The 15,059-nt window shown below is 45.7% G+C and overlaps 1 protein-coding gene across 5 annotated transcripts in view; it reads right to left on the bottom strand.

Moving 5' to 3' along the window:
- The window catches only part of PRORP (protein only RNase P catalytic subunit), a 111,300-nt gene extending 96,267 nt beyond the window's left edge, over nucleotides 1-15,033 (bottom strand). Inside the window, exons 1-4 of one of the 5 annotated variants that reach the window (XM_048855677.2) lie at nucleotides 14,918-15,033; nucleotides 12,066-13,482; nucleotides 9,697-9,744; nucleotides 596-728 (exon numbers count right to left, since the gene is read on the bottom strand). In XM_048855677.2, coding sequence (XP_048711634.2) covers nucleotides 596-728; nucleotides 9,697-9,744; nucleotides 12,066-13,066 — 1,182 coding nt within the window. In that variant the 5' untranslated portion in view covers nucleotides 13,067-13,482; nucleotides 14,918-15,033. The other 4 variants (XM_048855673.2, XM_048855674.2, XM_048855675.2 and 1 more) reach the window with 4 other exon arrangements.
- Between the last annotated feature and the right edge of the window lie 26 nt (nucleotides 15,034-15,059).

The following is a 15,059-nucleotide window of genomic DNA, read 5'->3' as shown; positions in this document are numbered from 1 at the left end:
AGATGGCAGAGACTTCCCTTTTTTGCTAGGGCAACCTAGGTATTTTTAAACTTCTCCTTTGAAAATTTCATTCATGAATCATGGAATATTTTCCACTGGTTTTTGGATGGGGAAGAAATTGACATTTATTAACATTTACTACTAAAAATGTAATCATTCTAGTCCACGTATCCTCTCCTCAAATGACCAACTAGAAAGATGTGAAAAATTATGAGGGTGAAGGGAGAAATGGAGAGTTCAGCACTTGGATTCATGTTATTAAATTGTGGAGAAAATGTAGGCAGGTTATTAAAATATTTGTGAGTTTCTTACTGATTAAGACAAAAATTAAAGATATACTGAAGGAATTGAAGGACCAAAATCATAAGTGAGATTAAGAATAAATGTATATGATTATAAGCAGAATGTCGAAATGAATTCTCAAATACATTTTACTATAAATCAGTGAAAATGTATAGTATTAGCATGACAACTTTTTAAAAAAATCCTTAATATAAAATTAAGTGTTAAAAAAATTATTATGGCTCTTAGACCTATTAAACATTAGTCACTTCTGACTCTCCAGTCAATAAACCTGAAGGCCCTTGAGACCTACCTGAGGAGTCGTCTTCCTGAATGTATCAGTTCCCTGGATCACATCTTTCATTATTTTTTCCTTGAGTGCATTGTACTCTTCTTGGCTCAGATTAATAGATTCCAGGTTTTGGTTACAAACTGGACATTTTCCACTGTAACGGTAATAAAACCACAAACAAAGTATGCATGTGTGTGAATAAGAATTGTAAAAGATCCATATGTTAAAATTCACTTTCATTTATTAACTGACTATGCATGCCTCTTTCTGTGCAAACAAAAAATAAATAAGTAATCAGAAAATGACTTGTGCCCAGTTTGGGCCAGATCCAAAACCTATGGAAATCAATGGAAATGCTCCAACTGACTTCAGTGGGTTCTGGATCAGATCCTTGGGGACATTTAGGGGTCAATTTCTGTGCCAGAGGTCCTAGTAGCGAAGGGAGAGGAAAGATGGTCCAGTGATTACAGCCCTACGCTGTGGCTTGGGAGAACAGCATTCAATTACAAGCACTACCACAAACTTCCTCCGTGACCTTGGAAAATACATTTAGTCTTTCTCTATCTCAGTTATCCCCATCTGTACTTTTCTGCCTCATAAGTGTGTTGCAAAGACAAAATACATTAAAAACTCAAATGATCAGATACTACAGAGGGGATCACAGAAATAGCCTAAAATTGACTAAAGCATTGACTGAGCTACCTGAGCCTTTCCTTGCTGACTCCCGCTTTGACATAGTCTTTCCCCACTGCTGGAACTTTTAACTGTGCACAGGGGCAGCGAGTTATATGGGCTCCAGCAAAATCAGGGCCCGGCTCCATCAATGTTTGGAGCCAGGTCTCTCTCCTGGTCCTGCCTGCCAGTCCACGCGCCTCCCGGGGAGCGTCCCCATGCCCCGCCCACCTCCCTAAGAGGGGCCCGGCCCCTAGGAGCATGTGCAATGACAGTGCAGGGTGAGTGTGCTGCTGCTGGGGGTGGGGGAAGGGAAGAGGCGGGAGAGAGCTCTCTGCTGCCAGTAGGGAGAGGGCTGGGGGGACCGTGGAGCCCTCCTCTCTGGCTCTGGCCCTGGCCCCGGGGTAGCCTGCTTGCATCCTGGGGTCCTCATCCCCAGCCCCACCCCAGAGCTCACACCCCCAGCCAGAGCCCTCACCCCTCCTCACCCCAACCCTCTGCCCTAGCCCTGAGCCCCTCCCACAGCCCACATCCCCAGCCAGTGCTCTCATCGCCCCATACCCCAACTCTCTGCCCTAGCCCTGAGCCCCTCCCACACCCCTCATCCTCAGCCCCACCCCAGAGCCTGCACCCTCAGCCAGAGCCCACAGCCCCCCACATTGTCCAATATAGGGCAACTGTTAAAATGCTTACTGTTTCCATGCCATTTTTACATTATTTTAAAAAATATATATTGGCTTACAAGGCAGGTGTGGGGGGCGGGACTTGGACCCATTCTGGGCACCACCAAAAGTTATACAAACCTGCTGCCCTGGACTGTGCAGGGGTGAGACTCTGGCAGGGTGGGAAGCATCAGGAAAAGATTCTGGCAACTCCTCACAGCAGGAGCCTTTCACTAAGGAAAGGCTCTGGCAGGAAGGAGGCAGCAGAGAGGAGGTAGTGAGACACTGCACTGCTCAATGTAGCAGTGTAGATGTGGAAGGCACTGCAAAGATCCCATTTTGCCAGCTACCCCCTATTAAACTAAACTGATATATTCAGATAGTAAACATCCCAATAACCAGGTCAACATACACTATTTATAAATTAAATACTGAGCAGCTCAAAATCCATTAGAGATGTATCATGTAAAGCATGTTCCAGGCAAAGAATAAGAGGGTTAGAAGGGATCGCAAGGGTCATTACCTCTGCCAAGATGCAAGATTTGTTGGGTCTAAATCATCCAAGACAGATGACTATTCAGCCTCCTTTTGAAAACCTCCAGTGAAGGAGCTTTCACAATCTCCTTACGCAGTCTGTTCCATTGTCCTACTGTTCTTACAGTTATGAAGTTTTTTCAAGAGATTTAAGCTAAATCTGCTATGCTGCCATTTGAACCCATTGCCTCTTGTCCTGCCCTCAGTGGCAAGAGAGCAACTTTTCTCCATCTTTTTTTATGGTAGCCTTTCAAATATTTGAAGGCTGCCCTAATCTCCTCTTTTTCAAACTAAACATACGTAGTTCCTTCAGCCTTTGCTCATATGGCTTGCATTCCATCCCTTTAATCATCTTTGTTGTTCATCTCTGTACCCTTTCCAGTTTCTCCACATTCTTTCAATACATACCATACTTGGGAAAAAATATTTTAAAATCCCCCAAGTCCATGGGCACACTTGTGAGTTAGAGCACATTAAAGGAGCCCCGGACGCACTAGCTCACTACCCGTCCACACTAGCAAGGCACGTAGAGCGCTCTGACTCTGCGGCTAGAGTGCTCCTGGTACTCCACCTCGGCGAGTAGAATAACGTTTTGTGCGCCCCTGCTGGAGAGTCGCAGCGCCAGTGTGGATGCCCTGGTCTATTAGTGAGCTCTGATCGGCCTTCAGAAGTACCCCACAATGCCTGTTCTAGCCACTCTGGTCATCACTTTGAACTCTACTGTCCTGCCCTCAGGTGACCAACCGTCAGACCCACCCTTTAAATTCTCTGGGAATTTTGAAAATCCCCTTCCTGTTTGCTCAGCAAGGCGTGGAGTGCTCTCAGCAAACCTTTCCAGGTGACCATGCCTCCACACACCAGGCAATCCCCAGTATGGAGCAATGGTGAGATGCTGGACCTCATCAGTGTTTGGGAGGAGGAAGCTGTCCAGTCCCAGCTGCGCTCCAGCCATAGGAATTACGATACCTTCGGGCCGATATCAAGGGACACGATGGAAAGGGGCCATGACCGGGACGCACTGCAGTGCAGCGTTAAAGTGAAGGAGCTGCGGAATGCCTACCGCAAAGCCTGCGAGGCAAACAGCCACTCCGGTGCTGCTCCCGCGACCTGCCATTTCTACAAAGAGCCGGACACAATACTTGGGTGCGACTCCACCTCCACTCTGAGTACCACCATGGACACTTCAGAGCCCAGTTCAACAAAGCGGGAGGAGGAGGAGGAGCAGGAGCAAAGTGGGACCGAGGGTTCCGAGGCGGAGGAAGACACCCTGAAATCCCTAGATGCATGCGGCCAGGAGCTGTTCTCAAGCCAGGAGGAAGGTAGCCAGTGGCGGCGGCTGGTGCTTGGTGAAGGACAAACACCAGAGGAGGTGCCCGGTAAGTGGCTTTTATTTTGGGAAGGAAGTTATTCGGTGTGGGCTCTTGGGGCGAGGAGGGTTAGGGCTGCATGCATGCCTAGATGCAGCATTGATGTCCTCTCTCACATCTCGGTAATCGGCCTCAGTGATCTCTTCAAAGGTCTCATCCAGAACTTGGGCAATGCGCTTGCGCAGGTTTCTCGGGAGAGCCACTGTGGTCCTTGTCCCAGTAAGGCTAACTTGTCCGCGACACTGTGCTGTGAGGGGCAAGGGGACCGTTGCTGCGTACAGGCAAGCTGCATATGGGCCAGGGTGGAAGCCACATTGCAGCAGAAGACCCTCCTTTGCTTCCAAGGTCACCCTCAGCAGCGAGATATCTTCCAGGATGAACTCCTGTGGAAAATATGGGGATGGTGTTCAGTATTGGGGGCCCCCTGCCACAGTTGGCTCTCTCCAAGGCACAGAAACCCAGAGGACAGTACAGCCGTGAAACAATCAGTCACACTTGACCCTGTGCTTACTCACCATTTTGGGGCTCCCATGGGTTATGTGCGCTCGCTTTGAGACAGGCAAATTATGCTATTGTGTAGACAGTGCTTGCTCTTAAGTATGGGGGAATCATTGCTCTGTCTGGTGTGAACAATGCTGCCTGTTAAGTGTTGCATTTTGCCTTTACAAATGCAACCTTGAGATCTCAGCCGTCCGTGTTAACATCGGCCAGAAGACTCCAAAGAATCAGAAAGAGGCCACGTAGAAGCAAGGAAGACATGTTGCATGAAGTAATGCAGCATTCAAGTAATGAAAATCAAAAAGTGCAGGAGTAGCGGGACAGTAAAAGGAGGATCCGCCAGCAGAATGAGGAGCACTGACATAAAAGCGTGGTGCTCTGGCAGCAAAGCATGGATCGGCTGATAATGGCGTGCCAAGCGGACTCTATCCAGGAGCTCGTAGCCATGCAGGCGGAGCACTACCACGCCCACCCCTCCTGCAGCCCTTGTCCCAAAACTCTTTCCCTTGTGCCCCCATGTCACCTCCAACCCACTTTCCCCAACATCTGGGTTCTTACCGCCACCAGCTGCCTCCATCATCTGTAGCTTCACCACCCAGCCCTGAAAACTATGACCCTTACTCACTGCACTCAACCCCCATCACCATGCAGTATAGCCATCCTGAAGTGCAGCACTCATTGTACAGCACTCCAGACATGAAGGCTGACTATGATAACAGGACATACGCAAATCTGTGATTGTACTGTTCCCCACCCCAACCCCTTGCCCTTTCTGTTTCCCAAGTAGTTGTGTTTCTTTTCAATAAATGGATTTTTTGGCTTTGAAAACATTCTTTATTATTGCATAAAGTAGAAGATACCTTAGCCTAGGAAAGAAACCGGCATTGTAAGCCAACGTAGCAAACACAGATTCCTATTAACATTGGAACCACTACACTTCACTCCCGCACAGGGCATTACTGGTGGCTTTCTGCCTCAAATTGCTCCCTCAAGGCATCCCTAATCCTTGCAGCCCTGCATTGGGCCCCTCTAATAGCCCTGCTCTCTGGCTGTTCAAATTCAGCCTCCAGGTGTTGAACCTCCGAGTTCCATGCCTGAGTGAATCGTTCACCCTTCTCTTCACAAATGTTATGAAGGGTACAGCACGCGGATATAATCACAGGGATGCTGTCATCGGCCAGGTCCAGCTTCCCATACAGACAGCGCCAACAGCCCTTTAAACAGCCAAAAGCACACTCCACAGTCATTCTGCACCGGCTCAGCCTGTTGTTGAACCGCTCCTTGCTGCTCTCAAGGCTCCCTGTGTAGGGTTTCAGGAGCCACGGCATTAAAGGGTAAGCGGGGTCTCCACAGAGCACAGTGGGCATTTCAACTTCCCCTACGGTGATCTTCTAGTCTGGGAAAAAAGTCCCGGCTTACAGCTTCCTGAATAGGCCAGTGTTCCGAAAGATGCGTGCGTCATGCACCTTTCCGGGCCAGCCTGCGTTAATGTCAATGAAACATCCATGGTGATCCACAAGCGCCTGGAGAACCATAGAGAAATACCCCTTCCGATGAACGTACTCGGACGCTAGGTGGGCTGGTGCCAGAATTGGAATGTGTGTGCCATCTATCGCCCCTCCGCAGGTAGGGAAACCCATTTGTGCAAAGCCATCCACAACGTCATGCATGTTACCCAGAGTCATGGTTCTTCTGAGCAGGATGCGGTTAATGGCCCTACAAACTTACATCAACACGATTCCAACAGTCGACTTTCCCACTCCAAACTGGTAAGCAAACGATCGGTAGCTGTCTGGAGTTTCCAGCTTCCAGACTGCAATAGCTAGCCGCTTCTCCACCGTCAGGGCAGCTCTCAATCTCGTGTCCTTGCACCGTAGGGTGGGGGCGAGCTCCTCACACAGTCCCATGAAAGTGGCTTTTTTCATCCAAAAGTTCTGTAGCCACTGCTCGTCATCCCAGACTTGCATGACGATGTGATCCCACCACTCAGTGCTTGTTTCCCAAGCCCAAAAGCAGCATTCCATGGTGGTGAGCATGTCCGTGAATGCCACAAACAAACTTGTGTCATATGCGTTCCTCGAGTCAATATCATCGGAGCCCTCACTGTCACTTGGCTCATAAGGAATAACTCGCCTGCCAAACGGGACGTGTTGCGAGACTCATCAACATACTCCTCAGCAGTTCGGGCTCCATTCCCGCAGACCGAAAGGGAAGACAGAGCACGCAGTACAAAAAATGTTGAAAGATGGCACCAAATGTGGACAGAAGCACAGGGATTTCCGGGATATGAACCGATGCATCACGGGGCGTTGGGACAGGACCCAGAATGCCCCACCCTTACACCCCCTTCCCACAAGCCACAGCGCCAGAATGGGAAGAGGTACTCTGTGGGATAGCTGCCCATAATGCACCACTCCCAATGCTGCTGCAAGTGCCAAAAATGTGGACAGACTGCAGCGCTTTCCGAAGGCGGGTTTAATTCAAAAGCACTCTACATCTGCAAGTGTAGCCATGCCCCATGTACAAGAACACCCCGGATCTCAAGTTAATTTGCCCAACTAAAATGTGATTGCCCCAATTTCTTTGAAATCAGAATGAGGTTTTTGTTGACGTTTTTTAATTAAGTTGTGTTGCCTATCCCTGCCTCAAAGACAAACTAATGATCTAACACTCTTAAAAATCCTTGGTGAACCACCTAACTTATATGTCTGATTGTGGATGAAAATTACAACCAATTCCAACCTTAGCTTTTTTGGTAAAAGGTGGCAGTGGATAAAGAAACAAAGGATCAGCTTTTTTTTTTGCTTAATTCCCCCTTTAGTGTTGCTTGGCCAGGTAGGTACAGGGGGAACTAAGCTAATCATGTCTGATCTCTCCCTGAAAACTTTGAGGGCTTTTATAAAAAATATGAGGTAGAAGACCTGTTTTCATCCTCAGATTGCACATGCCAACCACTGTCTCCAGGATTTTTAAGTACAAGTCAGCAGGTTGTCCAGTAGGCAGTACATAAAATGTCATTTATCCTGACCAGTTCTTTGGTTGTTCCAGGCTGCCAGACAAAAGGATTTTTCCTTGCCTCCTCTCACTTAAGTCTTTTCATAGATGCAAAGTAGAATGTTGATGTTTCACATTTTCCCCTCTACGATGCTCTGTTCAGAGGCTTACATTCATCCAGCTGTGCATGCTTTGAACTGAAGGAGGGATCATTCTTTTTTACATCAATCAATTTGTGAAGTTCTGATCTGCATAGTCCTAGAACACTGCCATAGATTTTGAGCTTTAAATGTTAAGAAACAGCAAGTCATTCTCCCCTGATTTTTGCACAGAGAAAAGCGAAGAGTGAGCCGAAGTATATTTCTTACCCAACACAACCACAAATACCTAATTGGCACAACAACCAGACTTCTGGTCTATATCAAAACACAGACCATAAGCAAAAAATATTCCAAGATTGCATAAATTACTGTGCGGACAGTGTATTTGCTGACTTCACACACTAACAATGAGCAACTTTTAATACATTCCACATACTCAACCCACTGGTTGCTATCACAGGCCTAAGCCACACATCTATATTAATCAGATGTCTGGCTATTTAAATAATCTAAACTCCTGATAAATAATTCTAAATACAACAGGCAAAAATTAGAACGACCTTGTTAAAACTCCACAATTTAAGAGCCCACAAGAAAGACCCCAAAAATTATTGAGTCTCCACCAAAATTATTAAAGTTATCATTTACAGACTTTGTTACAGCTGGCATATTTAAACCTTGAATCTTTTTCCAGTATCACTTTATATTAGTTAGAAAGATCTAATCGTAGAATAAAGTAAAGTCACATTATGCTTTGTTTAACAAATTCATAACATTGTTTCCCCAAGAGCCAAAGCCTGCTGAGTAGGTGTTCTAAGAGCAGCATAACCAACGAACCTCCTATGAGGTAAATTTCAGTGACAATTCAGGGTAACATTGTTTTTAGCACACAGTTGGATGCAGGGTCCTGCAGGGTAAAAGTAGCATACATTCCCCTCAGGAATTAAAGCTGATTACACCTCTGCATGGTTTAGGAAAGAACGTTTTTTCTCTCCCACACACACCGTTCCCTGACAGTTAGGTGCACTGTTCAATTATTTTCTGGAGTGGTAGGGATAACATCAGACTTAACAAGCTGATGTTTGGATCCAGCATACCAATTGCCATGTGGAATCCCTAAGTGGAAGAGAATTAGAGCTTTCCATAACTGACCTTGGGAAGTCAAACAGCCTTTCTAACTCTCAAAGAAAAATTAATAGTCAGAAGTGTCTAAGTCTGAAGCTCCTGATTATCAGGACTAGAAGAAGCTACAAGCTCCAGGAAGCTAGAGGAGGAAGAAAACAAGCAGCCTGTATGCTGAAAATCAGACTTTACAGCAGCCCACTCCTGCTCCCACAGCAGTCAATGTTTCCTCCCCTCCCCCCCGCCCCGACTTCAGTAGCAGCAGATGCAATACATACTCACATTTAAGAAAAGCTAAGAGAAATGTTAAAGAGTTAGCACCTGTACACTCTATTTTTATTACAAACCCTAAGCAGCATATAACTCAAAGATGTTCCTATCTTTGACACAATTCCAATACACATGAAAGACAAATCTGGCCTTCAAATTAGACTGACAATATGTAAGACACATTCACAAAGTTACAAATATTTGTATATTATATTTTGAAGAAATATGTATCTAAATTGTCTATGAAGGAAAATACTTTGCAATTCCTTGATTTTGTCCATACTGCAAATTAACATTTTTGTGTGTGCAAATCTCTGTGGTAGGGCCAGGTTCTGAGCAATTACATAGGGACAGTTTACTTAAACCAAAATAATAATTTTGGCAAGGGTCTCTGGCTCCTAACCACCTCCCATACAGGTTTACAGTCAGTAAATAAACAAACAGCCCTACAAACAGAGCAGCTCATTTCCTTCCCACTATAGTCAACAAAATAGCTTTCTCCTCCTGCTACAGGTGTATCCCAGACCCTCTTTAAGATGCAGGCCCTAATTAGCTCCCAGCTAAGAGCAATCCCTAGACCTGTCTTTGAACCCTGCCTGAAAGTTAACTCAAAATAAATAAACCCATCACCAGACACATACACTGTCAGGTTCAGAGTCTTCCTAAGGGCACTGTCGGGGTGGGATTGCAGATCCATGGCATCACCTCAGGGGTTTGAGAAGTCCTGTACACCCGCCAAAAAGTGTGTGTTAGAAATTATGATCAAAGAATTTATTTCAAAAAGAAATTTGAAATGACAGAATAGAAATAGTCCTTTTGCTTTGTTTTATCAAAGTAAAGTTCATGGCAAAAAAAACCAAACACATTATTTATTAAGTTTTTACATAAAATATTGTATTTACCTATTTTTAATGGTAGTTAAGCGTCCTTCCCATTTCTCTCCTGGAATACTAAAAACAAAAATATATAGAATATAAATAATGTTAGACTTCTGTGTCATCATTTTTTTAACTACAGTACAGCCAAGAGATTTTTTTCTGGTCTGCATCTAGAAATAAAAATAATAACTGTTTACATATAAGGAGAAATTATATGAAGGCTCATCTGTTATACCTGCTTATGTGCAACACCCTACATATGACTACTTAAGCATTTATCCACAGTGGAACAGGCCTTGGGCCAGACAGAGACAGAGAGAGAGAACAAAAACTCTGCAGTCCAATGGTTAAAGCACACACCCCCCGGAGGTGGAATACTTTGGTCCAGTCCCTCTGCTCCAATGACTCTTTGAAGCGGAACAGCTTCAACAGGAGAGTTTGACAGGTTTCAGAGTAGCAGCCGTGTTAGTCTGTATTCGCAAAAAGAAGAGTAGTACTTGTGGCACCTTAGAGACTAACAAATTTATTTGAGCATAAGCTTTCGGGAGCTACAGCGAGCTGTAGCTCCCGAAAGCTTATGCTCAAATAAATTTGTTAGTCTCTAAGGTGCCACAAGCACTCCTTTTCTTTTAGGAGAGTTTGAGTTAGCCCCGCATCAGAATACCCAATAGCTTACGAGTTACAGCACCGTCCTGAAAAGCAGATCTGCTGTTCAAATCCTTTCTTCCCCTCTGGCAGAGAGTGGGGAATTGAACCTGAGTCTTCCATATCCCAGGCAAGTGTGCTAACCACTGGACTAAAAGTTATAAAGTGGGCATGGGAACCAGCACCACTTCCTCTGGCCAGTTTGCACGTAGTGAGGCAGGTGCCTAATTAATTAAAAAAAAAAAAAGGCTTAGGCACCTAAACCCACTAACTCAAGGTAGCTGGTTCCCATCCATGCATCATTAAGCAGATATAGGCACCTCCCTACAGCCCAGATTTAGGAACCTCTCTCTGAGAGAGGAGTGGGGCTTAGCACACACCCCGTCATCAGCATCTCCAACTGGCTAATCAAGGGCTTGTCTACAGTGACACTTTACAGAACTGCAACATTCTTGCTCAGGTGTGAAAAAACACCCCCGAGTGTAGCAAGTTTCAGTGCTGTAAAGCGCCAGTGTAGACAGTGCCCTAGCGCTGGGAGCTACGCCCCTCGTGGAAGTGGTTTTTCTAGAACGCTGGGAGAGCTGTCTCCCAGCATTCTGCCGCGACCACACGAGCCACATTAAAGTGCTGCTGCAGCAGTGCTTTAACATTGCCATTGTCGACTAGCCCTCCATCCAGTGCTGGCTTTTATGGATTGCACTTCTTAGGTGACCATCTCTCCCCATTCACTGAATAGGGAGCCTAGGCAAATAACTTGGTTTCGTGGATCACCATGTTGTTCCTGTGCCTAGACATTAGGCACTGTGACACTAAGCATTACAAGGCCTAAGTCTCTTTATGGATCCCACACAAAGTCACTGCAACTTGACTCTGCAGTGCTTGCATTGGGACCTTTTGACACTGCATCATCACAGTGCCAACACACACACCACTACACTGCATTGGCCACAATGATATATGAGGTTCTTTACCTGTCTTGAAAGATAAGAGAAAACAGGAAACCCTATTACCCTTCCTCCCATCAACTCAACTCTGTACATGAGCAGGCTTTCCCCCTGACCAAAATATGATGAGGCTGTCCTCTTTTATTCCCACTAACAAGATTTTTTTTTTAAAATTACAGTTCTGCTCTGAGAAGCAATTATGCAAAAACTGCACTTTCTTATTCAACAGATCTCATTCTTGTGTGTACAGATCTCATTCTTGTGTACTAACATCTGCTGACTTCAGGGCCTTCTACTGAAATTACTCTGGTTACCCTCTGAGCCAACACATATTAGAAGGAATGAGCCAGAATTTGTTTTCTCATGGCATTTGCTGTTTTCTTGTACCAGAGAGGAAAACTGTCTCAATTTTGTACAATTTACCACTTCTCTCCCCTAGTACATCAGAGGCAATTCTGACACTCATCAACGTTCAGTATTTGCTATTAAACATAACAAACCAAGGATGAGAACTGGTGAAGACAAAAATGTGGGACTCATCAGAATATGCTACACCTATACCCTATACGAAAAATGCAAAATGAAAAGGTAAAAATTGTGATAGGAAATTCAGACCTGGCAAAATTTTCTACTTACAGTAGAAATAAAGAGATTATGACAGTGCTTTTTTTTTAAAAAAAAAAGGAAAAACAACATAAAATGATAAAAGGTTTCAGGGATTTACACTGGCTTTTGGACTTCGGTCTTAATGGATCACAGAGTCAATTCCCATTAACCAGTAACAGCTTTTGAAATAATATTTACCTTTCAAACCATAGCTTTATGCTTTGCATAAGAGCTTCTCCAGGATATAGTTGATTTTCTCTCAGATACAAGAGAATTCCTAAGAGTTCACTTTTTAACTGATTATCCTTCACACATTTGCCAGTATCAAAAAAGACTTGCAGCGTATCCAAGTTTGGTATCAAATCCTTAGCCAGCATTTCATGATACAGTTCACATGCCAAGTTTATTTCTTGGTTATTGAGAGCCCCTTTGATACAATTTCCATAGTTCCCTTTTGACGGGGTCATGACTTTTTTTATCTCTTCCAGTAGCAACAAGGCCTCTCTCCACCGATCGGAACCATTCAGCCCCTTGATCAGAAGGCTGTAGGCCCCCGTTTCTAAAGTCTTAAATCTGACTTTCATTATATCATAGACATCACAAACTTCTGCCATCTGCTCCTGCCGGACACACAGAGCCAGGTACTTGACCAATAAATTATAACTGATGTCACCTTTTCTCATTGCCACCATAGACAACAAGGACTTGGCCACATCTATGGAGCTGTTGCATTTGATCATTTGCTCTAGCATTACATCTTCAAACTTGCTAATTCCCTTAAATTCTCCCCTCAGCTCTTCCCATTCCGCCACACTCAAAGGTTTTTCTGGTGGCCGGATACCATTCTTTTTAGATATCATGAGCAGTTCCTCTTGATTCTTTGATCTCCTCTTGGCAGCTCCAGCAGAGAACAGGGAAAACGGATGAGGAGAAGAGGTGTCTGTTCTGTCTTTGCCCCCCCTCTCCTCTCCATTTCTACCTTCAGATCTGGTCTTAGTAGACAGCATATGAGTTGCTTTGGGATCCACTGGTACTGCAGATGGAGAAGTGGTAGTAAAAGGGAAACATTTAACATGTTCCCTGTTCAGAAGTTGGAAGATGACAGCAAACAGCTGTTGGTGCCTTGGAACAGGCCAAAACATGTGGTATTTCCCCAAAGTCTGCAAACCCAAGAAGCTAGTGGGAAGGAAGAAAGCCATGATAAGGAGAATGCATATACGGGGAACACTCCCCAGGAGAGATCTAGTGGGAAGTGAAGTTTGTGTGAGGAAGTTTACAGTAAAAGTCTTAAGGGGTGTCAAGCGGTGAAAGTTTTTGAATAAAGGTCACAAGGGAGCTTTTAAGACTCTCATTAAAACAAAAATAGCAAAATCCTTCAATCACCAAAGAAAGAAATATTTTAAACTACCAAACTATTAATACAAAGGGTGAAGGAGCATCTCTCTTCCCAGGAAAAAGACTTGACGGTTCTGTACTTTATTGTGCCTGCTCAACGGCTGAGGCTGTTTAAGGTTTATCATAAATATGTGCTATAAAAATGGGGAGCAGCGATGTGAACTTCCTAAGAACTAAGAGCTGTTCTGCCGCTTTCATCCAAATCAGATCAGGAAATTACCTACAGAAAACAGACCACAAACAATACACTATTAGTACTTACATCTCTAGAGTAGTAACTTCAACATTACAATTCAGTTTACATTTTTACAACCAAAAAAGTGACCTACCTAACCTATTTTATGGTCTGGCACCCAAAATTTGCTTACCTAGAAGCCAATGATAAACTGCCAGTATTTTAACATGGGACTTCTACCAAAGCTCCCTCATGACTTATAGCTTGTGATAAACATCCGGGAAGGCAGGCATTCACATGCTGCAAACATAAAGGACGATTAATTTTTCTCACCATTTAAACAAAACCTGCTTTCCCAGTGATAACCATAGCTCAGGAGGGAGACAATACCATTCTGCAAGCAAGTTTTTTAATATGGGCACCTCCCAGTAAGCTATTATTTCCTAAAAAGTACACAAAGGATAGTGATAGCTGGGATCCAGCAAGTGTAACCATAAGAGAAGGGGTGTGTGGGCCAGAATGGGCAACAGGGGATGCATCATTTGATGATTACCTGTTCTGTTCATTCCCTCTGAAGCACCTGGCATTGGCCCCGGTCAAGACAGGATACTGGTGCTAGATGGACCACTAGTTTGACCCATTACTGTTCTTATGCGTTTGGAGGAGGCAGAAAGGATCCTTGTGAGAGACCTTTGTTGCCAACTCTTGTGATTTTTATCACAAGTTTCACGCTATTTGGTGTATGTCTTAAAGCCCCCACTGCTGAAGGGGTGTAATTAGGCAAGGGATTCAGCTTTCACTTTTAAAAAAAGCTTCTAGCCAGCACGATTATAGAGACTAGCTGGAAAATGTGAAGCCTGGGCACCCAAAGGCAAAACCATCACAGCAATAACTTCCTAACTCCAGCAGCTCTGCACGTTTCCAACCTCACGCTGACAAGCCAGTCTCACAGTATCTGGGCCTGACTAGTGAGGGCTGAGTGCTTGGGCCTGTGGCAACAGCACAACGTGCGCGTCCTCTCCGCAGACCCGGGAGAGGATCGCTGCCCCCCGGGACGTGCACCCCGAGCCGCCCCGAGACGCTGCAGTGAGCCGCGGGGCTAAGACCCCCCGCACAAGCTGGGCCGGCTCAGCCGCATCCAGAGCCAGAGCGCAGGCAGCGGCCTCCTTTGGACTCAGCGGGAGCCCGTGGGAGCCACCTACCCCTGGCAGCGGGGCGACGGTTCGCTGCAGCTCACACCTCACGTGCCCTGGCCCCCGTGACGACTGCTGCCCGCACGCTGAAAACTGCAGCTCCCAGCATGCAGTGCAACCCGGCTGCCTGTGCAGGGCGCGCAGCACGCACCGGGGCGGGGGACGTAGTCTCTGTGGTCCAATTGCGGGCCATGCCTTTTCTGCCTTCCCCATGCGGACCAGTCTCAGGCGAGGCGCTGCCGGTGTCAGTATCGCAGCGCGGAGCGGCTCTGGAGGATGCCACTCACCGCCGCAGGGGGCGGGTCCCGTAATGGCGGAGCCGCGCCGGCCAGTCGCTCTACGCAGGGAAGAGCTTTTCCTCTGGACTTGCTCTCTGTCCACGGTCCCTCCGCCAATCAGGGCTCTGTATGAGGCTCAGCACTGTCCAGA

This window comes from Caretta caretta, chromosome 6 (genome assembly GCF_965140235.1).
Source record: "Caretta caretta isolate rCarCar2 chromosome 6, rCarCar1.hap1, whole genome shotgun sequence".
Lineage (NCBI taxonomy): Eukaryota > Metazoa > Chordata > Testudines > Cheloniidae > Caretta > Caretta caretta.
This window is presented reverse-complemented; position numbering and strand designations above follow the sequence as displayed.